Source organism: Sphaerodactylus townsendi, linkage group LG14 (assembly GCF_021028975.2).
Source record: "Sphaerodactylus townsendi isolate TG3544 linkage group LG14, MPM_Stown_v2.3, whole genome shotgun sequence".
NCBI lineage: Eukaryota > Metazoa > Chordata > Lepidosauria > Squamata > Sphaerodactylidae > Sphaerodactylus > Sphaerodactylus townsendi.
In genome coordinates this window covers 7,660,370-7,688,203 of record NC_059438.1, presented here as the reverse complement: position 1 = coordinate 7,688,203, position 27,834 = coordinate 7,660,370, and the positions used below count along the sequence as shown (strand labels likewise).

At 45.1% G+C, this 27,834-nt stretch overlaps 2 protein-coding genes across 3 annotated transcripts in view; one reads left to right on the top strand and one right to left on the bottom strand.

Annotated features, from left to right (window-relative positions):
- Positions 1-17,235, bottom strand: part of NUP93 (nucleoporin 93) — a 94,437-nt gene extending 77,202 nt beyond the window's left edge. For both annotated transcript variants that reach the window (XM_048515747.1, XM_048515748.1), the window contains exons 1-3: positions 17,181-17,235; positions 7,004-7,211; positions 6,536-6,653 (exon numbers count right to left, since the gene is read on the bottom strand). In XM_048515747.1, coding sequence (XP_048371704.1) covers positions 6,536-6,653; positions 7,004-7,182 — 297 coding nt within the window. In that variant the 5' untranslated portion in view covers positions 7,183-7,211; positions 17,181-17,235. The remainder of the gene's footprint in view (positions 1-6,535; positions 6,654-7,003; positions 7,212-17,180) is intronic.
- A 435-nt stretch (positions 17,236-17,670) lies between these two features.
- Positions 17,671-27,476, top strand: POLR2C (RNA polymerase II subunit C). The gene is made up of 9 exons (XM_048516141.1): positions 17,671-18,160; positions 18,499-18,548; positions 19,486-19,554; positions 19,771-19,823; positions 20,660-20,788; positions 22,112-22,163; positions 23,562-23,730; positions 25,896-25,970; positions 26,868-27,476. Exons 1-9 carry the CDS (start codon positions 18,075-18,077, stop codon positions 27,010-27,012), a joined length of 828 nt encoding a protein of 275 aa, XP_048372098.1. The 5' UTR covers positions 17,671-18,074; the 3' UTR covers positions 27,013-27,476.
- Positions 27,477-27,834: the final 358 nt, after the last annotated feature.

The following is a 27,834-nucleotide window of genomic DNA, read 5'->3' as shown; positions in this document are numbered from 1 at the left end:
CGGCCAGTCAAGGGCTTCTAGAATTTAGATGGTCACCTTCTAGGACAGGCACAAATTCTAGGGCACTGGGGAGACACGGATTACTGCAGAGAAGAAACTTTTCTTCTTTACCATCATCATCATCTCTAGAAACACCTGAACTTGTTGCAGCCTATCATCAGCTACCTCTGTTCCATATTTTCCTTCACATGTATTCTCTAGACCAGGGGTAGGGAACCTGTGGCTCTCCAGGTGTTTAGGAACTACAATTCCCATCAGTCCCTACCAGCATGGCCAATTGGCCATGCTGACAGAGGCTGATGGGAATTGTAGTTCCTGAACATCTGGAGAGCCGCAGGTTCCCTACCCCTGCTCTAGACATTGACCCAAATGCTTTATTGTCCCCCGCCCCACTCCAGATCCCCAGCATAACAGAGAGCCAATCTATATCTAGAAAGTAGGAGAGCTACCATGTATATCATTTGGGTCAACCTGTTATGAAACTCCAGCATCTCAAGGATTAATGGTCACTGATATGGTAACTAGAGTTCTACTATCAGAAGAAGAAGAAGAGTTAGATTTATATTCCTCCTTCCTCTCCTGCAAGGATACTCAAGGGGGGTTACAAACTCCTTTCCCTTCCCCCCTCACAACAAACACCCTGTGAGGTAGGTGGGGCTGAGAGAGCTCCAAAGAACCGTGACTTGCCCAAGGTCACCCAGCAGGCGTGTGTTGGAGTGCACAGGCTAATCTGAATTCCCCAGATAAGCCTCTGCAGCTCAAGCAGCACAGCGGGGAATCAAACCCGGTTCCTCCAGATTATACACCTGCTCTTAACCACTACGCCACTGCTGATCTGGGAGAAGAACCAGAGGCGGAAGAGCTCTCTTGCCTGGCACATCATACTTCCACTGCCCTATCTACCCCTGCTTTAAATAAACTCCAGGGGTGGGGGAATGCTTGCTGACTCTGCAATATTCAAATACCATTTTTAAAAGATGCTTCCTTGAAAAGCCGAAGAGTGGAAGGGCTTCCTTCTGGATTTAATACAGAGAAATAACCCCAAAACATGCAGTTCAATATAATGGCGTTTACATAATACCATTAAGCCTGCTGTCCTACAGGCAATTCCAAAGCCAGAGTCTAAAGCAAGAGATTTGCTGTATCACTAAAACAGCCCCAGTAAACATCTCTGTCCCCGTTATTACGAACGCATTTCACATTTATGGGATGTGTCACCCTTAATTCCAGGCAGATTAAGTGGGAACTACGCTGAACAGAGAATACACAAAACGTGACAAGGCTTACAATATGGAAAGCAGTGAAACATCACAAGAGCAAAAGGCTCTAGGCGGTACAGATTTTAGGCATGCACTCAGGAGGTTTTAAACACCAAGTGCAGAGGCAACATGCTTGTTTGCAAGCACACATGCCAATTTCATTACATTCGTTTGAGAGCTGAAATGGGTTTCCTGTTGACTTTATGCAGCTGGTGGTGAGGCCAGGTTCAACACAGCCCTTAGGCACCTCGCCATAAAGGAAGAGAGCAGTCTCATCATGTAACCAATATTCAGCCTATTAAGTTCTACATCCATCAGAGCCTATCAAGTCTTTGCAGCTATTTCACAAGATAGCACAGAAAGGTCACTGATGACCTCAGGGCCTAGAAGAGAGAAATAATGAACATGCTCTCTTAGTTATTGCAAATTCACAGTGGAGGGGAAAAATCTACTACTACAGAGAGGATAACATGAAGCTCTATGCTGCAGTATTGTTCTTACTCCCCTACCCCCATTTAGATGCACGTTCATGCATCAATACAACAGAATCCAGATTAGAATAGACACATGATGCTGCATTTCACTGAACCACAGGTTTATCAAGATCAGCAGTGTCTACTTTGACTAGAAGAGGTTCTCCAGAGCATCAAGCAAAGATCTTTCGTGTGGCCTGTTACCTGATCCTTTTAACTGGAGATGCTCAGGAGTGAACCAGGGAACCTTCTGCTGCCCCCAGCCCTACCCAAACTGAGGGAATAAAAAGCGAGATTCTTTCCAAGAACATTAGCAAATTCCCCCATTTCTAAAAGGCTAGAGGAGTGTTTGGCAATCCGATCGTTTCCCCCGGATTTGTCTACCAAATCATTTAAGGTTCTTTCTCTGTAAGTCTAAAAGATTGGAAATATAACTGGAAAATGCACATCATCACGAGGGTAACAGTGCGCAAAGATTTAAGGGAATCGTAAAGGGGGGGAAAGCATTCAGGTAAGACCAGCTGTATTTTTTTGAAATAGATATTTGTTGCCATGTCATTTCCACAGAAAAGAAGAGAGTCGCTTGTACTGGATCAGTTTCCACTGGTGCGCACAAGTCATTCAGTTCAGCAGAACTCTTTGTGAAGGATGCTTCTCCATCAAAGCGCTTGACAACTCAAAAGCTCCTTTTCTTCCTTTTTTCTTTTTCTTTTCCACGCACCAGGCTTGTAAACAGTTTGACATTCCCAACCGCCACATCCAACAAAGCACTGATTTTCATGTATCGACGGGCATCCTAGATGACAGGTTCCCAACCATTTTTTTGCTAACCGGACTCTTAGGTTCTTCATCTATCCATTTTGTGAAGAGGATGGCAAGCTACCCCAAACCCTGCAAGGCACTCCACTGTCTGCTCAACCAATATATGTTGTCTGTGCCATCTGTTTGCTTTCAAGGGTGATTCTGCTCCCTTCTTCCCTTTCCAAGTGGTACCCACCCCCTTTCCTCTTATTATGTGGGGAGTGAACCAGGAAGAAAGAACCACAGAAATGCCCTGCCTACCTAGTGATAAGCATTCTGCTTAGAGGTTCAACCTTATTGATTTGTTTTGTAGGAAGACAAATTCTCCACCTCCTACATCTACCCACAAGCTCCCTGGGACTGTCAAACCCTTCTAACCCAGACACCAGTACAAACAATGACAGGCCTCAAGATGAGGACCCAAGATCCCCAAGCAAAGGAGAGGGTTGATTTGTCATATCATCTAAGCAGGCAGCCTCAGTAAACGTCTAGTTCCTTACTGTTAAAAATGCACCGTGTGCCCACAAGACATGTCATCCTCAGCTCCTAGCTGATCCAAGTGGGAATTATTCCGAATGCAAGGAAAACCTGACAACATGGATAGGAAAATACGCTTACAAGAAACAGGAGGGCTGAATTTAGAATCACGTGTTCTCTGCTTTATTTGCTCCCTTCACTACCAAGAGCAAAAACGGCATCAGCAAAACCAGGCAAATTCTGCTCCCCATTCTGGGAACAAGGGTGGGGTCAGTCGCTCTCCAACACCCCCTTAAAACACAACCGCACAACAACTGAGGTGGGAGTGGTCAGAGTGCAGCACTTGGCCCTTTCAGAAACAACCCGTTCCTTTACAGGCAGGTTCGCTTCGCAATTTGAAAAGCAGCTTTCGAGTAATTGCTTGTCCACTGGAGAAGCGGAGAACTGCAGTTTCTTAACAGCGAGATTCCATTACAAGAGCCACTAGGCCAGGGATAGGGAACCTGTGGCTCTCCAGATGTTCAGGAACTACAATTCCCATCAGCCTCTGTCAGCATGGCCAATTGGCCATGCTGGTAGGGGCTGATGGGAATTGTAGTTCCTGAACATCTGGAGAGCCGCAGGTTCCCTTCCCCTGCACTAGGCATTATTCATGCACTGCATTTGATTTAAGGGAGGGGGGAATCTTCATCTGCAGATCAGCAGATAATCCACAAGCAGACTGAAAATCTGATGGATCGCTCAATAACCATCACACATTAAACAATGCAAAGCAAAGACTTGGAACAAAAAACTCCCAAATCCTAAGTTAAAAAACCCATTGGCTTCATATGAAAGACCTTTGGATTTCAATGGGAAGCACACCACATTGAAAACGCCAACTCATCGCACAGAGGCGACAGACAAAATTCAAGGTTAAGAGCTGTTTCTGACTTATGGCAACCCAGTGAATTGATGACCTCCAAAATACCCTATCATTAACAGCTCCCCTCTGGTCATGCAAAGAGAAGGCTGAAGTTTTCTTTATTGAGTCATTCCATCTCATGCTGGGTCTTCTTTTTTCCATTCTGCCTTTAATTTTTGTCAGCATTATTGTCTTTTCCACTGACTCCTGACTTCATATAACGTGAGAGGCTATAAAATCATGAGCTTTGTTGAGAAAGCAAGCTCCCTCTTAATATTAGAATTGTGTGTGTGGGAGGGGGGTGTTATCCAACGAACGACTGGCAGCCTGCTCATGACTGAGCATGGAAGAGCCAGCGTGGTGTAGTGGTTAAGAGCAGGTGCACTGGAGAACAGGGTTTGATTCCCCACTCTGCCACTTGAGCTGTAGAGGCTTATCTGGTGAACCAATTTAGCTTGTGCACTCCAACACATGCCAGCTGGGTGACCTTGGGCTAGTCACAGCTCTTCAGAGCTCTCTCAGCCCCATCCATCTCACAGAGTGTTGTGAAGGGGGAAAGGGAAGGGAAAGGAGTTTGTAAGCCTCTTTGAATCTCCTTACAGGAGAGAAAGGGGGGATATAAATTCAAACTACTCCTCCTCCTCCTCCTCCTCCTCTTCTTCTTCTTCTTCACCCTCTGAAACTTATTTTGATTAAGTTTACATGTAGTGTTGGCTTCAAGCTAACCAGTTTTAAAAGGGTTAAGCAAATTCAACCTGTGTAGGATGTCTTTACAGAAATTAGTCATTACACCTAAACTGAACTTCCACGTTTAAAGGCAGTACACTTCTGATGAGCAAAGACCAGTACAAACACGGAAAGGTCCATGACTTCATGCCATGCTTGTGAGCAAACCACGAGCATCAGGCTATACTGGAAACAGAGAGCTATATTATATGGGCAAATCGCAAAACTGCCTTGCAAAGGCAACTGTGGTCCCAAGACATACAACACAGGAACATGAACACATCCCATTCAAGTGACAGGAATCTACTACAAGGTTTCTGGCCAATTACTCTAATGGGAGACATTTCGGGAATGGCCCTCTTTTTATATCAGTCATCTAAATTTTATTGCCACTAAATAATTCAGATAATTAACTGAGGTGCAATTTGGCATGCCTTGTTCTAGTCAGCACTAAAAGCATGGTTTAAAGAATTTAAAAAAAACACACACAAAAGATCCAGGTCAGAAACTACTGGTTAACAAAATAGGGCACAACAATTCTGGACTCACTCGCTAATGTTACTGAGTCACAGGTTTTTATGGACCTGCCTTCTTGCAAAAGCATCGTTTGTTTGAATGTGTTTACTGTTGCATTTGATCTACAGAAAAGCAGTTTTCAGGGATGCTCTGAATGCAAAACCTGCCACATCTCATCTGAAGGGCTGAAATTCCAGCAAATCTGTCCGCAACACCCACCACAGTGCCACATGAGAAGACAGGAGACACAGCAGATGCAGTCATGGAATAGCACAGACTGTACTCCGTACCACAACTACACTCAAAATTAATTCCAGAGGAAGTCTAGGCTGAAAACAAGTTATGCTCGCCAGCTCAAAGGAAACCCCCACCCCACCCTCCCAAGAAGCAGATTTGCACAAACCTATTCTCAAGCTGATTTTCTATCATTTTATAGCACTGGGGGTTTCCAAAGAAGTACTGAGGGATGAGAACCAGTGGCTAAACCGTTTGACACGGCTGACCGCAACCTACTGACCCACAGGCTTGCTGATGCTGGAATAGGTAGGAGAGCCCTTCAGTGACTGATCTCATTTATTCAGAGTTGGAGACAGAGAGTGACACTTGGGGAGAGGGTCTCAAAACGACGTTGGGGTTTGGAGGGGGCCATCCTCCCCTTACAATGAAGGCCCAGGTCATGGATACTGCCAAGAGGGCGTTTTTTCACCTTTGCCAAATTAAGCAGCTGGTCCCCTACCGGTCCCATCCCAATCTACCCACAGTGATCCATGCAATGCCATCTCCAACCTAGACTACTGTAACTTACTCTATGTCGGGCAACCTTTGAGAGTACTCTGGAAGCCGTCTGTGGTCCTGACGACTAGGATGGTCAGTTTCTTTATCTCTCGCATAAACCCCTTTTGAACCCAGAATGTGACGTATCACATAATTAATATTATTAGTGTAGCCTAATAGTCTACACTAGAATGTGTTACAAGTGTCATCTCCGTTACCAGATTTTATTAAACCAGGACAATGCACGTTTTCCCTCCCCACATTTTATCTCTCACCACATGTCATGTTGCGTTGAGGTATGCTAAGTTTAAAAAATAGCAATCCAAGACCACTTAGTGAGGTTCCTAAGGGAATCTGAGCCCCTAATCTCCACAGTCCTTGGTTAAGGTGCATTTTGTCACCACCCGTTACAAACTGAAAACACATTAAAACCGCTAGGAAGAAATCTGGACCATCCTCACAAGAGTTCAGTGAATGGAAATCTCCCGGTGGAAAAACTGCAAGAAATATATCTCTGCGCACAAAGAGTTGTGTGAGGTACAGAAACGATTGCTGTTCATCTCTTGACTGTATGAACAGAGCCTGGATCACCTATAGCCTCTTACCTGTATATCTGTGTCTTTCACAGGCTCCAAAGGCTCAAAGGTTGTGACAGCACTGAGACTCTCTAACCGCTGAGAGATGTGAGATATGTCAAGTCCTCTGGACCCAAGAAGAACTGACCTTTGAGGGTAATGAGAAGGGAGACGGTTACAGGTGCTTCTGCATGAGATGCAGAAAGGTCCAATTTTGGACCTGTGATGATTATTGCACATAGCACCTCCCCATTTACACATCCTAAAATTACACATCACGAGCCTTTGAATCTACAGGTATTAAAATTAATCTGGTTTCTCTTTTAAGCATGGAAAACCTAAGTGGTCTACCAAGCGTCCAGACGGCTAGCTACGGAGAGATGAGCTGACTGATTTTTTAATTAGCTACTTTGTCTTGCCTAAAGACGATCAAACTTTTACACTGATCTGGTATCTATCACAACGGGACAGAAAACTTCAAGCAGCCTGAGCACTTACGCCTTGACATCTGCCGTCTCCTGCGAGGTGCGGGTGAGAGTCCGGGAGCGCAGACGCTCCCCTGCCTGTTGGATTTCCTGGAGGTTACGTTCAACGTGTGGGAGCTCAGCGATGCCCTCTGTCTCTGCTGCAAGTTGTTCTGCTTGCTGCAGAAGCTCGCCGAAGCCTTCAGCATCCATTTGAAGGGGAGGTCACAGGACGGCAAAGGCTGAGACAAAGCAAGCAGAAAGGACATGAAGATACAAATTGTAATAAAAGTCATCAACAGCAAAAACAGGTTGTCTGCATCCTAAGCATTTGCTTAACACTTATAAGCAAATCCAGATTCGAGTCCAGTAGCACCTTATAGACCAAAACAGATTTTCCAAGGTATAAGCTTTCAAAAAGCAAAGTTTCCTTCATCAGACCCCACGAGGACAGGAAATAGAGTGGGTTTGTGGGCTGACAAATATTTGGTTTTATATCCCCGTGGGTACCACAGCATCTGTGGTTCATTCATAGTTTCAGGGGGATAACCATGAGAGTCTGCAATGGAAGAGCAAGATTCGAGTCCAGTAGCACTTCAACAACCACCAGGTATCCAGGGTATAAGCTTTCAAGGGTCACAGCTCTCTTTGTCAGATACAGCAAACGACAAAAGGAGCTTTGATTCTTGAAAGCTTATACCCTGAAAATCAAAAGCTTATACACTGGAAATCTTGTTGGTCTCTAAGGTGTAAGACCAACATGGCTAGCCACTTGGAACTATGTTGCCACACTGAAGTTCCTCCTAAGAATGCCAATACTGGTGGCAATCAATATCTTTAAAAGCAGGACCAAAGAAGCCTTAATTTTCACAGTCCCCCAGCCTTGCTTCACCATCTTGCTTAATTCTCGCCATGGAACTGGTCTGTGGCAATTTATTTCTCCTGTTAATGTGTGACTACTTGTGCCACTGAGGGATTGCCACTGAGGGATTCCGAAAGCCCAAGAGCCCAACCCACTACACCACTGTCACAACTACAAAGAAGCAATACTTGGTTAATTTAAACTAAGGGAGCTGTGAGATGCTCCCCACTGGTGGAGACCTTTCCCTCCCTGTCTGCTTGGGTCTCCTGGAGTTCCAGGTCAGGTGGGAAGGGGAGGGGCTGGCCTGAGAATGGGTAGGTGGGGAGGCAATGGCCCAGCTGTTGCTTCCCCAGGGTGCATGAGTTTCTCCTCTACCCAAATCCTCCCCTGGCCACTGCTCCCTCCTGGTGTCTTGTGGCTGCCCGTCCAAGTGGGTTCTGCCCCTGACTCTCAGTTCCTGGCAAGGCAGCTCCCGCCGTTGCTCCCCAGCTGGCCCAGGTAAGTCCTGCCGTCAGAGCCTCGAGCAGGTTGCTGGTGGGTGGGGGGGGAGGGGGGGAGTTCTCAGCCATGGCCAGCACAGAACAGGAGGGTAGAGATGGATATACATACATACAGCCTGCTTTCAGTGGTTTGCCACACTAACATGACCAAGAAACAGAACCCACAAGACATACAAGAAAGCTTCAAATGACCCAGGTCACCAAGAAGCGTAATCCTCCACCTCAGCAATGTTCTCTTTATACTCTCCCATTGAAGCAACTGACTGCCTGGGAATTTATATGAAAAAAGTAAAACACTACACTTGGGGACTAAGTTTTCCACTGACAGCAGTGCCTTCCATCAGCAGAAGCTAACTTTCTCCGCCCTGCTGTAGCCCAATGAACGCCCTGCAAAATTCAGCTCCCAGAGGACAAGGGACTCTCAAGAGGGGCAAACTGGGGAAAGTGGAACTAGCAGAAATTACTTCCCCTTTTCCATGAGCAGGAAATTTCATCTGGATCTAGCCCACTCCTTACAATCCTGAGAACTAGCAGCCATGCCCTCAGGGAAAAGGATCCTCTGGATGACTGGGGGAAGGGCGGTTGTTGAAGTGTGCATGTCAAAGCCCCCCCCCCCCACACACACACACACACACACCATGGGGATCCTTTGATCATACATGCTGCCTCGCAGGGCTCATCCCACCCATCAGGAAGGCAGGAATCTTGCTAGGTAAAAACACAGCCTGATACCTAAGCTTGAATTCATCCAGACACCAAGCCCCAGTCAGCAGACCGGCTCCAGACAATGAACCTCACATGAAGATCCTGCCTCCAAATGCACGACCATTGCAAGCAAGCATGCTCCGTTAGCTTAAATGGCAATCTGATTTCAATAAGCCAATAAACAGGGCAGGGAGTGGAACGCAGTCGCCATGGGAAGAGCAGGGAGCATGAAGAAAAGATAATTTCATGCCCTGCAATGCAGTACAGGATGCCGCCTCGACATTTACTTGCAAGCTGCTTCCCCCCCTTGGCAGAGAATGACTGCGCACTGCTTGCCAGAACAGCCTCTGCTGGCAGACAGTGACCGGAGCAGTGTCCTCCCACCCAGTTGAAGCTGCTACTGTCAGTTCCCAGAAGGAACAGCAGTGCGTCTGGTGCCGGCTGCCAGAACAGCACAGGCTCTGCTTTGATCCGGTTCACTTCTCTTCTTCATTAACTGCCTCGTAGGAAAGAGAGCAGCGTAAGCACCGGAAAAGTTCTCAGAAGGCAATGAAGCCGATAAGCGTGTCTAAAGGAAAGGCACACTCCCAGCAAATGCATGCCCCAGCTTGGAGTTTGTGCATTTGTTTTTTAACACACTGTAAGGAAGTGGCAGTAAATATGCCAAAACACAAATCTTTGCTAAGGCTGGCAGTGACTTAGGTATAGATTTTTTATGGGGTGGGTTCCGTGACTGAGGGCTTTCTGACTCAGGGGTAGGGAACCTGCGGCTCTCCAGATGTTCAGGAACTACAATTCCCATCAGCCTCTGTCAGCATGGCCAATTGGCCATGCTGGTAGGGGCTGATGGGAATTGTAGTTCCTGAACATCTGGAGAGCCGCAGGTTCCCTACCCCTGCGACTGTTCCATTCCATGCATTGTTTCAAGCAAGCCAGACATGTAATGGGAGGGGCTTGAACCCGAGAACACCCCCCGCCCCCCATTTACCTACTGTCCCTGACTGAATGATCTGATCTGCACACTTTGGAGAAAGTCCTGCCAGCAGGGCCACTTGCTCACTACTGACAAAAAAAATACGGACAGTAACATTTAACACCCCAGTGATCTTTGAGTATCTCATGCATCTGCTGTTTTAGCAGAACATTTGATGCTGAAAAGATGATAGGCTCACCCCACCCCCACCCCCAATCTTTAAATAAAATTATTTTAAACCAAAGCCTTAGATTTTTGGGAAGCACTTCCTCCAGCCCACCAATTAAAGTTTTCTTAAAATGTGAACACTGGGGGAGGGGAGGCACACCAATATTACAAAATGATGCTAGAACCTGTTATGGATTCATACACACAGCCTCTTTCCGAGTTCCTGAAGGCATCCTCTCCTTTCATTTACAAATTCCGAATCTTATGCAGTGCCCAGAATGCGGGCAGTAATATGCCAATTAAAAAATGTTTAAAATACATAGAAGTTATTGTCGTCGGTGACAGTGTGCTCATTTTCAAACAGGATTCACTACGCCTAATTTTAATTGACTTGTGCAATTTTGCATTTGCCAGCCACTTTGGATATGTCAGGAATAAAAAGTAGGCCAACAGAGGTGCTATGAATAAATCAGACACAGCAGAACTATTTAAGCTTTTTTGTATGGAAGAACAAAATTCGAGTCCAGTAGCACCTTTCATAAGTCAAGACTCACTTCATCATTAAATGGACGTCTCTGATAAAGTAAGATGTGACTCATACAAATATCTGACGAAGTGTGCTGTGACCCACAAAAGCGTACACTTGGGGAAATTATGTTGGGTTTTTGTAGTTTTTTTCAAAAATTATTCAAAAATTTCAAAAACATTTTCAAAAATAATAAAAAAACTCTGAGTGCTTTGTGTCAACCAAATCAGACTCCACACAGTGGCAGAGAGTTCCTCTAGCCCTACAATAATACTGGACATAACCATAACATGTATGTAACTCCCTTGCTTTTTTGATGGCACGCCTGAAAAAGCACACTCTAGTTTTGAATTAGAGCAAATATAGCACACAGACTGGCAGGTCCTACTCAGCAACAAAATGCACAAACACATTGAATATTTTTTTAAAATCTCTTATTTGTCTCTTCAAAACTTAAATCTGCAGATGCATGCCAGCGAATCTCCTAGTATTCCAACCCTACAAGCAGAGATTTAAAATGGGAGGTGAGAAATCATGGCACCACAAAATGTTGCAGGAGCAAACAGGAGACAAATGTATCTTGCTGGACGCCTATTTATTTAAACAAGGAGGAGCTGTAGTTAATCCTGGTGGGTTACATAACGAACACATACTCAATTAAATAAGTTTCTACATTAAAACAATTGAGATGTATGCCATTTAAACCCAGCATCAACTCTCTAACAGCAGCCAATGCAAAATGACCGACAGTCATAGGAAGCTGCAGCAAGAAAAATTAAGGAGTTATTCTAATACTCGCATACAATGCCCAGACTGTTTAGGATTCTGACAGACTTTATTCATCTATCATAGCTCGAGCCCTGCAATGCAGGTCCACCTGAGGAAACACTACGCAGCCAGTGGTCAATGCCCATTTGCAATGCAAACAATTGTGATTAGTAAAGAAAATGACCTTTAAATGCAGTCCTATGCACAGACAGCCCACACCCCTCCGACTGTGAGAATAGCTCCTTAGAGCCTTACTTAGCACTCTAAAGCAATGCTCCTCAGTGCAAAACTCTTACATACCATGATGGCTGCATTCACACCAACCCACAGTGTCTTTTAGGACCACATTTGGAAGCAACATTACTAAAAGACTAAGAGAATCCAAGCATGCTAAAATCTAAAAAGTGTGCTAAAAGCATTCCAGTTATTAGTGCAAGATCCAGTGCTCAGTATCTACCCTACACATACACATCCCTGGAGTTCTGAAGTGCCATGCAAAAGGAATAATTTCTTGCAACCAACCAGGGCAGAAATTCATGGCACTAATATCTCTTTGGTGCAAAATTCTTTTACAAGATTCAGAACACAGGAAATGAAAGAGAGAAAAGAAAGAATGGTTGCTTCAACACATCCGCAGCACTGACATGAATGAGCGAATTATAAGGGCTAAAACAGCTTTAGATAATTCCACATGTAAGCAATACATGCAGTTTCATATAGCATGGTGTCTTATCTTTATTTTTCAGTTAACAACCAGAAATAAAATGATTCACAAAAGGCCAAATCCCAGATTATTTACAAACAGGGAGGTAAGAAAGTTAAAATATAAAATAGAACTTATTTTAACATTCCTCTAAAAGAACTGATTGCCTCCTGTCCACCTGCTCTCTTTTTATTTATTTACTAAAACACAAAACCAGGTTGCAGTACGGAAATAGAGCATGGTGAAGATAGAGAGATTTCAAGAACAAAAGTCAAAATCTGATACTTAAGCTCAGAACAAAACATGGGTTTTTCACCCTTGGTCATTCTATTGGAGTGTGTGAGGGAGTCTGCCTCTAATTGGTTCTTGAAAAATGACTGCAGCAGGATTATGTCAGGAAATGGATACGCTGCCATTTTGCTCAGCTAGAAAAAGCTTGTAACACTATACAAATCTGAATGGTAATGCTAGGCTTTCTAAAAATTAACCAAGAATTGGGTACCATTTATAATCAGGCACTGAACCATTCTCAGAAAAATAATTAATAGTACAAGCAAACAAGCAAACTGCTACCGGTGTAAAGAAAAATGCCACAGCAAGGACAGCCTAAGATACAGACCATTCTGACTGGCATCATGAAAGGAAACAAGAACATGGTGCAAACTTTCACCATATTAGAAGAATGAATAGTGCCTGATAAAAGTAACAGACAGTCCTAGAAGGCATGATGTAATATATGCATCTCTTCCTAAAACAAACCAGTCTCCACTTCTATCAGATACCAACCACAATTCCTATTTTACAAAAACATTCTACAGAATATATCTCAGGAACGTATTATATAACCCTCCAAGCTAGTGTACAAGGTGGCCCAAGGATTGCGGACAAATAACTTCACACCCAAATCCTGAAATGTCCCTTCTGTCCAATCGCCACACCAAATGGCTGTGAAAGATGGCTTTCGAAAGGGTAACCCATGGAAAACAGGCCCATCAAAGATTGCTACCGGTCATGGCTGAAAGGAACAACATACATGCTTAGCAGTAGCAAATGTCTGAATATCAGCCTGGAAGGCTTCATAAGAGGAAGGCCGCAGGCCCTGTGACTGTTTGAATGATCCTCCAGGGTAATCAGTAGGCCATTTTGTAAAGCCAAGATGGATCGCGTAGTCTTTGCTTTGGGGCATGCTTGCTATTATTACCCATTACCCTGTTCCCCCACATTTCTCTCCCTGTCGACAGTGGGGCAGGCATTACCCTTTACCCTGGGATTTGGCTGGGTTTCTTGTTGCAAGATTGAGGCATAAGGTTCATTGGATTGACAGCTCTGCCCTGCAATCCAGCTGGATTTGGTGGTCATTTTCACTGATTGTAATCAGACATCCCCTCCTCTACAAAAAATATAACATCTAATCTTTATAGTTCAATAACTATAATAATCCAAAAATGTTTTGCCAGGATACATATATCCCAACATGGCTATTAATTTTTCAAAGGGGAGTGTTCTTTTCACCAGTGTGAGGTGGTCTCCAATGCAAGTGCTTATCAGATTACAGCCACAGAAATCCCTTGTGATGTTGGTACTTTTCTGTAGAAGTGATAAGCCCCCCATCATTACACTGGGAATACACTGTCACAATCTAATGTCCCTGCTGTAACCTGGCATTTGTGAATCATTTTGAGGATTTTCCCCTTGCCAGTGACATACAGAGGGGGGGATCCCTTTCCCCATTTTTGTGCCGAAGATTTGCCCAGGTGGTGGAGATCTGTTCTCATTTTTGCGGGTCTTTAACTGCACAGCCATGCTTCTGCACCTCCCTTTGGATCCCATAGACATCCCCTCCCAAGCCTGTTGATAAATGCAATGGCTGGTGGAAGTGAGAGGGTGAGGAAAATGGCCAATATGCCATTTTGAGCCAAACGTCTTGTTTTCAAATGCAATGGAAGATACCAGTTTTGCACTTTCTCATTTTATATTGATATAGTGCTATAATAAACAAATATTGAAATAATAACAAATCTGAAAAGATTCTTTGCCCACTGTTTTCATCGTCTGGCAGGAGGTAAGGAGAGCTGGCAGAGCACAGACAGCTGTGAACATGTTCCATCTTCTGGCACACACTCTGATCCCCAATCTTCCCCTTTCCGCAAAGGATGCAATGCTGGCTATGTGTTCTGTTAAACACAAAACTACTTTGTGTCCTTTTTGTCCCAGCAGACAGCACTACTGGTAATCCTTCTGGGTGATAATGCAATCCATCTGAGAATGCGTTCACTAGTGGTGCCTCCATTTTTTGCAGATCCTGGTGTAGCCTCGAATTCGTTCTCCATTTTGTATAATACCACTTAGCTAACATTAGCAATGTGTAAAACTATGAAGGCTTAAGGCCTCTTTACAGAACCCCCCCCCCCCCGATAAAATCTAGGCTGCAGGGAAGGGGCCAATTCCCATTACCCCTGGACAAGAGAGGGACTGAGGACATGTCTATATGCAGGAGATGTATGGTGGAAAGAACAGGCCTAGGGTAGTAAGCATGAATGCGAACCCAAAGCGATAAACAATTGTCTTTTCTGCATATTAATTTAATATTGCAACTACAACTGATTCATATTGAGAAGCAATTATTGTTGCAGTGCCGTTCAGCTTGTGTGGTTGAACAGGATGGCTGCCAAAAGATGCCTGGTGAGGGGGGGAGGGGGAGGTGTGCAAAAGATATGGCTGTCCACCTGGCGACCACATAGAAGCAGGAGGAGGGGAGGGGGTCTGGGACAGTGAACATTTGGCAGGAAGGAAAGTGATCAAGCAGAATGTGGAGGAGGGAGGCAGTCACAGGGAAGGAGGAAGAGGAGATGTATGCACAGGAGTGGGAAGAGTAAAGCTAGGTAGGCTGATTTCCGGGGCACACTTGTGCTCACAGGTAAACCATCATCACCCTGGAGGTGTAGAAAATTAAACTTGCACTTAAAGTGGTGTTGCTTGACATGGGAAATTAAGAACATAAGAAAAAGCCTGCTGGATCAGACCAGAGTCCATCTAGTCCAGCACTCTGCTACTTGCAGTGGCCCACCAGATGCCTTTGGGAGCTCACATGCAGAATGTGAAAGCAATGGCCTTCTGCTGCTGCTGAGCACCTGGTCTGCTAAGGCATTTGCAATCTCAGATCAAGGAGGTTCAAGATTGGTAGCCATAGATCGACTTCTCCTCCATAAATCTGTCCAAGGCCCTTTTAAAGCTATCCAGGTTAGTGGCCATCACCACCTCCTGTGGCAGCATATTCCAAACACCAATCAAGCATTGCATGAAGAAATGTTTCCTTTTATTAGTCCTAATTCTTCCCCCTAGCATTTTCAATGTATGCCCCCTGTGTGAAAGAGAGAAAAATTTGGAATGTGAAAGCGAAGAATGGGGAAACAGATCTGTACAAGAATTCTTGCCCTGAAAGACATTCACTCTTGCTGCAAGGCAGACAGCTTGTGCATAATCTGCCTCAAAGTCAACCTCACCATCACCATGAAGACCATTAGATGATCCTGGGCCTGTCACCCCTTCCCAGGCTAACCAACCACACACAATCATTATAAGAATAGAAAAGGGAAAAATTCCACTGTACCCTGAAATTCCCTGTGTGACCTTGAGCTACTCATTCTCTCCCACCATCTGTTACAGTTGTCCCTTTTGAGGAAATTTGACAACTCTTGACTTAGGGCAACTTTACATTGGTAGCTGCCCAGTTACAAGAGTTAGCCAGTGTTTTGTCCTTCCCAAAGCAGTGAGAATCATTTGACTGGACTATTCTCCCAACAGACAAGAGGTGAGAACAATGCACCCTTTTAAAGATTTTAATTTTAAAAATTAAACACATTTAAAATGGCAAGATAAGGTAAAAACACGAACAAGCACAGTTAAGTCAAAGAAGCCTCTTCAGGATCGCTTCAAGCTTTCTGTCCTACTTTGAAAAAAACAGTACCTTTAATTGTTTTGGCTTCCAAACTGGCAAAACAATTTCAAGCAACCAAGTCAGTTCTCACAACAGCATCCTTATCCTACACATTACACAGATATACGTTCCTCAAAAATGCAGGCATAGTTCACCAGGTTGAATCAAGCTGAAGTGAGTATCAGCAGGCCATCCAGAAATCTTTTGAGGCCTAGAAAAGCTAAAACAGCTTAACTGTCACCCAGAGAACAATGTATACTGGTTAGGGTTCTTTGGAGAAAAGGCAAAATAAAAATGTACATCATTCTCAAATTACTGCCTGTCACACATCCACAGTGCCTGAAACTCAGCAATGGCCCCCTCCTCATTGCCAGAAGAACAGTCCTAGACAGGGATACTCAGAACTCTTTGTCTCAAGAAAGTGTTTTTAGGGTGACACTACAGGTGGCCAACTCTGGCTTGGGAAATTCCTGGGAATTTGGAAGTGGTGCTTGGGGAGAGCAGTTTGGAGGAAGATGCATCTCAGTAAGGATGCAACTCCAAAGGGTCCATGCTCTCAAACTGACATTTCCGCCAGGGGAGCAAATCACCATAGTCTGGAAGATCAGTCGTAACTTTGGAAGGGCTCCAGGCCCCAAACGGAAGTGACCAACCCAGCATCCCAAGCTTTTCAAATGTTGCCTTAGATTCCTAGAACATCCACAGCTGCATGCTCTGGTGTTCTGTTCGAAGGGCATGCTTCCAAACAAAAACTTTGCCACGTCTTACTTTTGGGGGATGTTTTATATTTAGCACTTCAGCAAAACCTGTACTACGTCTTATTCTCAGGGGATGTCTTATTTTAGGACAAACAGGGTATCAGAAGCTTCCAAGTGGTACCAAACCATGACTTGGGGCTAATTCCTGGCGGGGAAAAAACCCAGGCAAGATCCCCCACCCACCCCAACGCGAGCACACCGGCCTAAAACCGCTGCTCCTCTCCCCCTCATGGCCACACGAACAGAAAGCAAGCCGCTGAACGGAGCAAAAAGGAAAGCGATGCGTCGCTGTCACAGCTCGCGCCTCTTACCCTCTCCGTCCGCCTCGTTCCGCGCCTGCCGCTTGGTGACGTCAACGGCGCGCCGATATCCCGCCGCGCGCTCTGATTGGAGGAGAGGCCGGCTTCTCCCAGGGGCTCCTGCGGCAGCGCGACGCGGCTCAGGCCACGCCCTGTTTCAACTTTACGGAGAGGCTGAACGAAAGGGAGGGGGAGGTTGAGTTTGCTGGGATTACTCCTCCGGGAGGGTTTGCCCGCTAGGGATGATTGCCCTGTTGCTAATTTTCAGTTTGTGGGAGAAGTGAGGAGCTGCCCAGACCATAATTTCCCCAAAACTGCATCCTAAACTGACTTAAATCCTGACCTTGGAAAGATCCAACTCTGCTTAGGATGGAGCTGCAAATATTATCTGGATGTATTGTCGAAGGCTTTCACGGCCGGAATCACTGGGGTGCTGTGTGGTTTCCGAGCTGTGGCTGGCATCTTCAGAGGATCTGAAGATACCAGATCCTCTGAAGATGACAGCCACGGATGCAGGCGAAACGTCAGGAGAGAATGCTGCTAGAACACGGGCATACAGCCCGGAAACCACACAGCACCTCAATTATCTGGATGAATTGCAGCAGCTTTTTGATACGCTGTCAATTGATGCTGGAATAAAATTGCAGGGTGCCCCATTTGCCTTGTAACACCCCCCCCTTCCTCTTGTAACCGCTGAAGGAGCAAACACGTGTAGGAGGATGCCCCAGTGCCTGCAAGAAACAAGCGAAGCTTGAAAGGACAGAAAGCGAGCGAACCGGCTTGGTCCTCCCAGGACGCTGGGGGGCGAGAGAGAGGAGGCCCGCCGAGCCAGCCTTCGCTTTGCTTATCCGGGAAGGCGGTTCTTCGCTCGCTTGCCTCCCAGTCTCGCCTTGCCGATCCGGGAACATGCCGTACGCCAACCAGCCCACGGTTCGCATCTCGGAGCTCACCGACGAGAATGTCAAGTTCATCATCGAAAACACCGATCTTGCGTGAGCCCCGGACGGGGGTGGGAGTGGGGAGACTCTGCTGCTTCAGATTCCCGTTGTGAAGGCTCTTCAGTAAAAAACAACAACAAACCAGAGAGTATAATGGTTAGGGGTGGGGGTTCAAATCCCTTCTACAGGGGTTAGGGGTGGGGGTTCAAATCCCTTCTACAGGGAGGTTGTGCAGATAAAATGGAAATGGGAGAAACGATGTATGTTGAGCAGGGTAGGATGGAGATGTACTGAACAAACTCCATAGACTGAGGAACGCTTCACTTTTCAAATATGTGCATTTGAAAACCCAGGAGCTGTTATTGTGAGTCCATTTGTTTGTTCTCTTTCAGGGTTGCAAATTCTATCCGGAGGGTGTTCATAGCTGAAGTTCCAACTATCGGTACTTTTCCCAATTCTTTCAGTATTATCTGTTTTTCTCCCATCAGCTTGTGAAGATAGCTGCTATGCATCAATGTCAGTATAAGTTGCTATGGTGCGTGCACGTAGCCTTTGAATTTTGGCTTGGAATGTCCCTCTTCTCACTCCATCTAGAGAAACACAAAGATTGACCTTTTTCCTCTTCAGAATCATTGACACAAATGACTGGTTCTTCTATGTCTTTGCATGCATAGTGGTACAAAAATAGGCGGATTTTAGCCCACACACACACATAGTTCCAAGTTCTTCTACCTCCATAGCCAGTGTTGACATTTTCCCTTCCATATTTGTTAGGCATGGCAGTTTGGAGGTCAGTCAAAAGTCTGCTCTTTGCTACCCTGTTCTCCTACACCTTGGGACCCTTTAACCACTACTTTTTCCACATGTGTTTCTTCATTTAAGAAAAGATTACTTGTAATACTGGGCAGCCATGTTAGTCTGTAGTCTGAATATAATGTAAGTACCTTAGGGACCGACAACATTAGTGGAAATAACTACTATGCATAAATACTAGTACGTATTACTGTGGCACATGCTCACACACAGAACAAGAGAACATGTTCAGTGCCTAAAACCCAGCTTTATTTGCCACGACTTTCTGAGACAGCTGTACAATCTTAAATAGATTTTTTCCCTGTTGAGTTTCCAAATGTATGGCAGGATCTAAATGTAAGAAATAAATAAAATAAGTTGCAGTGAGACAGCTTTTCTGTCAGGGTTTCCTAACAGCATTGTCAAAGCTATGGTTCTTAAAGTTTCTTAGGGAAAAGTATGAAAAGTGAACACGTTTCGGCTTGCAATGTAAATGTGGCCTCAGAATCAACATGATTTTGATACCTTAGAGCAAAATATGTATTATGTTTGTCCTTGACAACTTTTTACTGTTGTTTAATTTTCAGCCATTGACTGGGTACAGATAGATGCCAACTCCTCGGTGCTCCATGATGAATTCATTGCACACAGATTGGGTGAGTTCCTTGGTTTGGTAGAAGAAAAATCTGTGGGGCTTCCTTAGATTTTTATTCTGTTCTTTTAAAACCCCGCATCAATATGTGTTGCAGAGTTTTTGAGCAAACTGATCTGCTCTAGCCTGAATTTTTTAAAAACTTCTTTAATTGTGATCCTGTCACCCTACCCCTTGCTCAAACTATGTTATTTTCATTATTTTCTCCCATGTGCCTTAGGTCTGATCCCCCTCACCAGCGATGATGTTGTTGATAAACTGCAATACTCCAGGGTAAGTGGAGGACATTGAGCAGCAAGTCGATTTCTCATGGGACTGCTTTGAGAACTGAAAGGTCACAGCAGTCTCTCTAGTGGCTCCCTAAAGCATCCTGTTGCCAGAAATGCCACTTCCTTGTATTTTTTTGTCCTGCAGGGAGAACCAAACAGTTTTCCAGGGAAATGGGATTGAGCCCAAATATTCCTGTCTGCTAACATCTAGTACTGAAGTTTCATAGTAGCCTGAATAGCTCTGATTATCCCAGTATTGTCACAGCCTGGAAGCTGAGTAGAGTCAGCCACAGGTAGTAAAAGAAGAAGTGTAGAAAAGTTTGGATTTATACCCCACCTTTCTGTCCTGTTAGGAGACTCAAGGTGGCTTACAAGATCCTTTCCCTTCCTCTCCCCACAAGAGACACCTTGTGAGGTTGGTGGGGCTGAGAGAGTTTCGAAGAACTGTGACTAGCCCAAGGTCACCCAGCAGGAATGTAGGAGTGCGGAAACACATCTGGTTCACCAGATAAGCCTCCACCACTCAGGTGGAGGAGTGGGGAATCAAACCCGGTTCTCCAGATTACAATCCACCTGTTCTTAACCACTACACCACGTTGGTTCTCAGTGCTTGGATGGTAGACCACCAAGGAAGAGAGTTACTATGCAGAGAATGGCAATGGAAAGTCACCTCTGCTCATCTCTTGCCTTGAAAACCCCGTGGTTTGGGGCTCGCCATGAGTTGGTTGTGATGTAGCAGCACACTATTATTAGTAGTAGTACTGAGATCCTTTTGGTTCATGGGGAAGGATACTGGCAGTGATTCTGAATGACAAGTCCCACCTCTTCCTTTTCCTCCAGGATTGTACCTGCGATGAGTTCTGTCCTGAGTGTTCAGTGGAGTTCACCCTTGATGTCCGATGTAATGAAGACCAGACCCGCCATGTTACATCCCGGGACCTCATCTCAAACAATCCTCGAGTTATTCCGGTCAGTACAATATTTTGTCCTCTCTGTGGGCACAGCCTTTTGCTCCTTTTCTCCAAACAGAAATTACTAAGGCTTCAGCCAAGAGCGGTGGCCCTACTGTGTGCTTTTCTAAGCATTGTGAGACACGGAATGTTCCTTTTTATCAGAAGTTGGTTACCTTTCCTGAGGCATGTGGGCAACAGAATTCCCCACTTCTCCACATGAGCAGCAGACTCTTAGCTGGTGAACTGGATTTGTTTCCCCACTCCTACTCATGAAGCCTGCTGGGTGACCTTGGGCCAACCACAGTTCCTCTCACAACTCTCTCAGCCCCATCTACCTTGTAAGCCGCTTTGAGATTCCTTACAGGAGAGAAAGGTGGGGTATAAATCCAAACTCTTCTTATGCAGAAGGGCTCGTAGGGCTTCAGAAGGGGAGCAGATCCATCCATTCAGAAACTCAAAATGGTATGGAGTCCAAGTGCCTCAGTAGAGTGAATGTTGAAAACCTGACCAAATGAAGGCCATCTAGCCACAACTAGCTCCATAGTAGTTATTTCCTAGTAGTTATTTCTGCTGCCTCACCCTTCTCCTTCCTTCCCACTGTCATTTTCAACACCACAAATATCTCTCTCTCCTCTTACTGCTCATCCTCCTTTCTTTTCTTGCCACCACCTCTTTCTGATTTGCTTGCTTGTTGGCCACCTCTGTTGCTTTCCACTGCTTGCCCACCCAGTCTCTGCTGCCACCTCCCTTGATTGCCTTTCTGCCCCCACCTTCGTTCTCCTTCTCCTGGTTTAGCTATGACCACCTGCAACAATGTTTGTGAGGTTGCTGGAGAATCCTTAAAATGACGGCGACGATCTTTTTTCCCCCTCCCCCATATTTTGAAGTTTGGTTTGTTTTTACTTTATTTTTAATATTCTTTTTTCTTGAGATTTTTCTGCAAACTAAATGTCTTTCTAGGCTTATCGGGAAAATCCCCTGTGCCTGTACATGGCCCCATTTTGGGGATTTTTTAAAATCATGCCATTATGGATCTACATTCAAAACTGGATATGATAATTTTTAATAGTGGATTCCAAAAAGTGATTGATAGAAATTCCACTGCAGTGGGTTGTATGCTTTTTTGGAAGGCTTCATTCTTCTCTAGTTCTGTGTATCTGAAGGAGTGTGCATACACACGGGAAGCTTATACCAAGAATAAAATTTTGTTGATCTTAAAGGTGCCACTGGACTTAAATGTTTTTCTGATCCAACTCTGTTTTCAAACATTGTGTGTAAGTGAGGAACATGGCCTCTGCATTCACAAAACATTTCAGCTTCACCTCCTTTCCTTGCACAGGTGACATCCCGGAGCAGAGATAATGACCCCAATGACTATGTTGAGCAGGATGGTATGTATCTAATAGAATGAGATCTGCTTTGGTTGGCGGGTTCCTAAAATGTTTCTTAGCTTTGGTTTGCAGGTTCCTAAAATGGAATATCAGGGTGTGAAGAGTTTGGTCCAGTTTAAAATATTATTTGATCAAACTGGACATTGTGCAGATTTTGCCTGATCCACTCTGATGGGTAGAAAGCAAAATCTAAATATAATCATTAAGTTTGCCCTCCCCTGCAAAATGGGTATAGGGGCTGACTTGGGGATTCACACTTGAATTGTAGAGTGGCATCCTGAACACGCACAACTGCTTTCGTTCCAGTCTCTCCATCTTTAAGTAAAGGGGGATCCCCTTAGAACAGGGGTAGGAAACCTTTAACACTCAAAGAGCCATTTGGACCCGTTTTCCATGGGAAAAGAAAACACTTGGAGCCGCAAATAATTTTTGACATTTGAAATAAAGATAACACTATATATATTGGGGGTTTTTTACCTTTTACTCCGCTCATTCTGAGAAGCGCATGGATGTATCCACCCTGCAGGCAGCAGGGTGGGCAAGGATGGGGCCAGCGGCTCGGCCTCGCCGGCCGCCGGGAAAGCACCCGCCCCGCTCCAACGGGGCAGGCGAGAGGGGAAGCCCGTGGTGCGGCCCAGCCGGCCGCAGGCAGTTGGTGCGCCCGCCCTGCTGCCTGCAGAGCGGGCAAGGATGGGGCCAGCGGCTCGGCTCGTGGAGCCGCAGTGCAAGGGCAGAAGAGCCGCATGCGGCTCTCGAGCCGCAGGTTCCCTACCCCTGCCTTAGAATATGCTGTTCATTTTCTGCCTTTCATCTTTGTAAGCAGTAACAAGGGGTGGAGTCGATATTTAAATCTGGCATGTTAAACTGTGCTCTGAACGCGTTTGCTTGTTTGTAGCACACTGACTCCACTGAAAGATCTCAGTGAAACCTGGCCATCAGAATGCTCCATAACCTAGCTGAAACATGAGGCTCACTTTCTTGTCCAGTTCCGCAGAATAAGCCAACACCCTTTATTTCGATGCAGCACTTTCGTGACTTTGGAACAAAATGCATGAGATGGGACAAGCACATGCTTTTTGCCTGCAGAAGGACCCAGGTTTCATCTCTGATACCACCCACTAAAAGGAACATGGATAGCAGAGCATGGAAAATACTGGGGTCTGAGTGGTTTGAGACCTGCTGTAAGTTCTGGGCTAGATGAGCCAATTGCCAAATACAGCATAAGGCAGTTTCATATACCCACAGCAATATGGGTATTCAAGTCTCCTGTGCCAGCAGGATATCAGGTGTTTCTTTTAGGAGCCCAGTACTGGCGCTTCTAAAGTGAAAGTTCCTTCTAAGTAGGTGGGATTGAACTTCTAGGTCAGGAAGTCGCTAACGGATGTGTGTTTTGTTTAGACATCCTCATCGTCAAGCTACGAAAAGGCCAGGAACTGAGGCTGCGGGCCTACGCAAAGAAGGGGTTTGGCAAAGAGCACGCCAAGTGGAACCCCACGGCAGGCGTGGCCTTCGAGTATGACCCAGACAACGCCCTGAGGCACACAGTGTACCCGAAGCCAGAGGAATGGTGGGTTTCCAGAAATGTGCCATTTTAAGTTTTGCTGTGTTAAGTAAGGAACCATTTGGGGTTCCTTGCGAACCCTGCAGGTAGGCAGATGTGAGTTGACAGCGGTTTGTCAACTGGATATTGCCCCAGAGATTCATACCCATGTGGTCAGTCTGCTTTCTCCCTCTCTGAGCTCTCTGCTTTCTGAAATAATTTTGTAGGAAAGGAGAGAGAGAGAGAGAGAGGCTGGTGCACATGGTCAAGGGATCTCCTTTAGCCAGTGTGCCCTGATCTGTCATTTCTCCACCACTTCCCTCTAAGCAGCCCTCTCTTCCCACTCCAATAAATGCACAACAGTCTTCCATCAGGACTAGAATCCATGTAAGAATACTTCTGTATTATAAAACCCTGGCAACTCTAAAGCCCAACCAATTAGTAAATCTGAGTAACAGACACATGATGAGAACAAATAGGTGGAAGGACCAAATTTCTCCCATACTAGCTCTCTATGAAATTCCTGACCTGGAAACTATTCATATATGGGACGTCAGCAAAATTCGTGACTGGCTCTATAGTAAAGATGCTCTACAAGACAACCAACTTGCTGCCATCCAGAAATACTCCCCATGGTTCTCTCGTGTTAAAAAGAACAAATGTTACGCACAATATCTTACAAATCTCAAGGAAGCAAACCTAAGAAAATCATTCACTTCCCTGAGATATCAGACGTTTAAATCAGAACATTTACTGGGGAGATTTGCTAAAATACCAAGAGAGCTACGAGTATGCAGATGTAGCTTAAATCAGTGTGAGGACATAATACACTACACACTTCACTGTCCATTTTATTCTGCTATCCGTAACAAATATATCAATGATATCCTGTCAGGCCTGACAGGCAGCGAGGAGGAGAAAGTTTGCTTTCTGATGGCTGATGTGTATGCTGAGGTTACATCCAAAATAGAGATATTTATGTTTCTAGCAGCAAAAATCAGAGAAAGTTTAACTGATGTACAAACCATAGAAGCTAAGCTGTAATGAAGGTGGTTGGAGATTCCTAGAATTAAAGTCCTGTTGTGGCTAGATTTATGATATTTCGCTTGATGTTGTATGGCTGCATTGCTTCTGTACTCTAAAGCTTGAAAAACTCTCATAACATGTTTTATACTTTTGTAATCTGAGGGGAATAGGGCTTCGGCTGAAGTACCTTTTTATGTGTATATGGCCTATGGCTAACAAACACTGATTGATTTGATTTGCACAACAGTCTGCTTTCGAAGCTTAGGCCTGGTCTAAACAATACACTTTCCATGGGGGTTTTTAAATTGTGACTGGTTCGTTCATTTGTAAATAATGCCTTGGATCCAGGAACCTCCCTGCATCTACCTTTAGAGGCTGGAATAAGTCTTCAGAGTTGTAGAATGGCAGTAGGATCCACACTGTTACTCAATATATTTGGCCTAATTGAGTTGCTAGCTTACCACCTCGGGAATCTGCTTCAGGGATTCAGAGATGATTTGGTATGTTCTGTTTATCCCCCCCTTGGAATGCTGAACATTTGTGTTGTGCTGACATGGAACAAGGCTTTCAGCATCTGCCAGCCATCATGTTTGGCTTCCAAACCCACTGAAAAAAATGGAAACTGTCTGGCCAAGTATGGTTCGTCTTCAAATTACTGGCGTTGGATGTGACTGCTGCAGATTTCCTTAGAAGGTTATCAGTAACTCAAGGGGACAAATTATTGTTTGTGTTAAACTAGGAAGGGGAGGAAGGAAGTGTGTGCAAGGGAAAGAGGAAGGGGAGGAGCTTCAGCCCAGTGTTAGAACATCTGCTTGGCATGTCGATAGTCCCAAGTTCCATCTCCGGCATCTCCACTTAAGGAATAAGGTTGCAGGTGAGGTGAAGGTCGTCTTCCTGCAACCCTAGAAAGCTGCTGCCAGTCTGGTCAGACAAGACTGACATTGATGGACCGACAGCCTCCTTCAGTATAAGGCAGTTTCACGAGCATGTGAACTGCACAAGCCTGAGGCGTATTTGCATGGCAGAACATGGTTGGGCTCTAGGGCTGAACCAATTTACTGAATGCCGATCTGTAGTTCTGGCCTGTTAAGAAATCTAAAAACGTTCCTCCTTTTGTGTGAATGGGAAGTCATTGCATGACGCCTCACTTGGCTGTTTGATCCTAGGCCCAAAAGTGAATACTCCGAAATCGATGAAGACGAGGCTCAAGCTCCTTATGATCCCAACGGGAAGCCAGAGAGGTGAGGAGTCGGGTGGCTGCGACGGTGGAAAGGGAACGACATGAATGCTTCTCCTGCTTCTGGCCTCAGCAGGTTGTGGGCGCTCTTCTCAATGTGGTCTCTCAAACACCTGCACTAAAAAAAAGAACAGGGTGATCTAATTAGGTTTTTATGCCACCTCTCCCTGCTCAAGGTGGCTTACAATTACAATAATAAATTCTCAAATTTGAGTTCATGAGATAGACTGCCGCATTCTGAGATCATCAGCATAGCCAAGGCTGCTAGTAGCCAACTTTGGTGCAGATGGTAATCACACATTTCTTCCATAACATGTGTTTGAGTGTGCAAAAGGCTCCCATGTGCATTTACCATGCAATGCTTACAACTACCCTGCGAGGTGGGTCATCCCAGGGTTGAGCCCTGTGGATCTGCTAGGCAAGTAGAGAGACTTTCCTCCAGTGAAAGGAGTGTTCCTTTGAACCTGCAACAAGGAATGGCCCCTTCTCCCATAGGGAGAGAAACAGTGCGGTATGGTAGTTAGAGTGTTGGACGAAAATTTGGGAGGCCAAACTAGGTTCTAATCACCATTCTGCTGTGGAAGCTTACTAAGTGACCTTGCTAAGTCACTCACTCTCAATCTGATCTACCTCACAGGGTCGTTGTGAGGATAGAATGGAGGAGGTGAGCCAGCAGGGTATGAATATCAAAATGAATAAAAGCACTTGACTAGCAGGGCAGATATTGTCAGGATCCAGCTCCCAATCTGCAATATGAGGATCGCTGAGCAATTTGAAGCAGCACACTCAGGAGGGAAGAAAAGATCTCGGGTGGGTTTTTGCTTTGATTCGTGTGGAACTTCAGCAAGGGTGGCTATTTATTTCTCTCCAAAGCTGTCCGGTCTTGTTTATCCTTGTGCAGGTTTTATTACAACGTAGAGTCCTGCGGCTCTCTTCGCCCCGAGACCATCGTCCTCTCGGCCTTGTCTGGCTTGAAGAAGAAACTGAGCGACCTCCAAACCCAGCTGAGTCAAGAGATCCAAAGTGACGTGCTGACTATAAATTGATTCTGGTCCCTTTCTGGGCAGCTGTTACATAAACAGAGGCAGTATAAATAAGACTGCTGACATTGCGGGGATGGGGGAGTAGCTGAGATCCTTGAGTGTTGGAGCCACTTGCTTTCAATCCTCTGGAGGAATATGATGAATGTTGCTCCCTCAAGCCGTACATTTTTAAGTACTCCCATATGGAAACTGCTGTTTGCAAGCACAAGGATCTGTTGTTCAGGCCATTGAAAGGAAAGTGTGTTCCATTCCCTCTGGAGGATTCACTTTCTTGATTACAGTGAACCTGGAAATAAATGCAAAACAGATCCTCGTGTACACACAGACATACTTCTTGTCCTCTGTCTTTCTCTGTGATGGACTTGGGATAAACAGCCTCTACATGGCAGCTGCCCACGTTATGTAATTGAAGTTTGCTAACTATTTTTGTTTGTTGTTGAACTGAATAAAAGCCTTTTCCCTGGCTAGCCATGTGTGAACCCTCGCCTAGTGCCTTGGGAAGGATATCGCGGAGTGCTGATCACTTTCCAGCTAACATTTAAGTTAATGAAGTTTGCTAATTGTTGCTCTGAGAATTGCCTTTTCAGCAGCATTGTCTTGCAGGGAAGGTCTCCAAATCTCTGCACTGCCCATCAAAAGGGAGAACATACATTTATATCATGGAATGCAAAAATCCAATAGTTTGAGCAAATCATAACATTTTGAAGTTGTTAGTCCTCAGTGTTGACAGGAAAAAAATATTGGAAAATGTCATCCTGAAAGCCTAAGGCAAATTCTGCACAGCATATTTATAACAAGTGGCAATAGTTATAATGAATTTGTTTT

What these genes read in the sequence shown, in the direction of transcription:
- POLR2C (XM_048516141.1), top strand. Translation starts at nt 18,075, where the DNA reads ATGCCGTACGCCAACCAGCCCACGGTTCGCATCTCGGAGCTCACCGAC. An exon ending in ATTCATTGCACACAGATTGG is followed by an intron (nt 19,555 to 19,770) that starts GTGAGTTCCTTG and finishes CATGTGCCTTAG; the next exon opens with GTCTGATCCCCCTCACCAGC. An exon ending in ACAATCCTCGAGTTATTCCG is followed by an intron (nt 20,789 to 22,111) that starts GTCAGTACAATA and finishes TTCCTTGCACAG; the next exon opens with GTGACATCCCGGAGCAGAGA.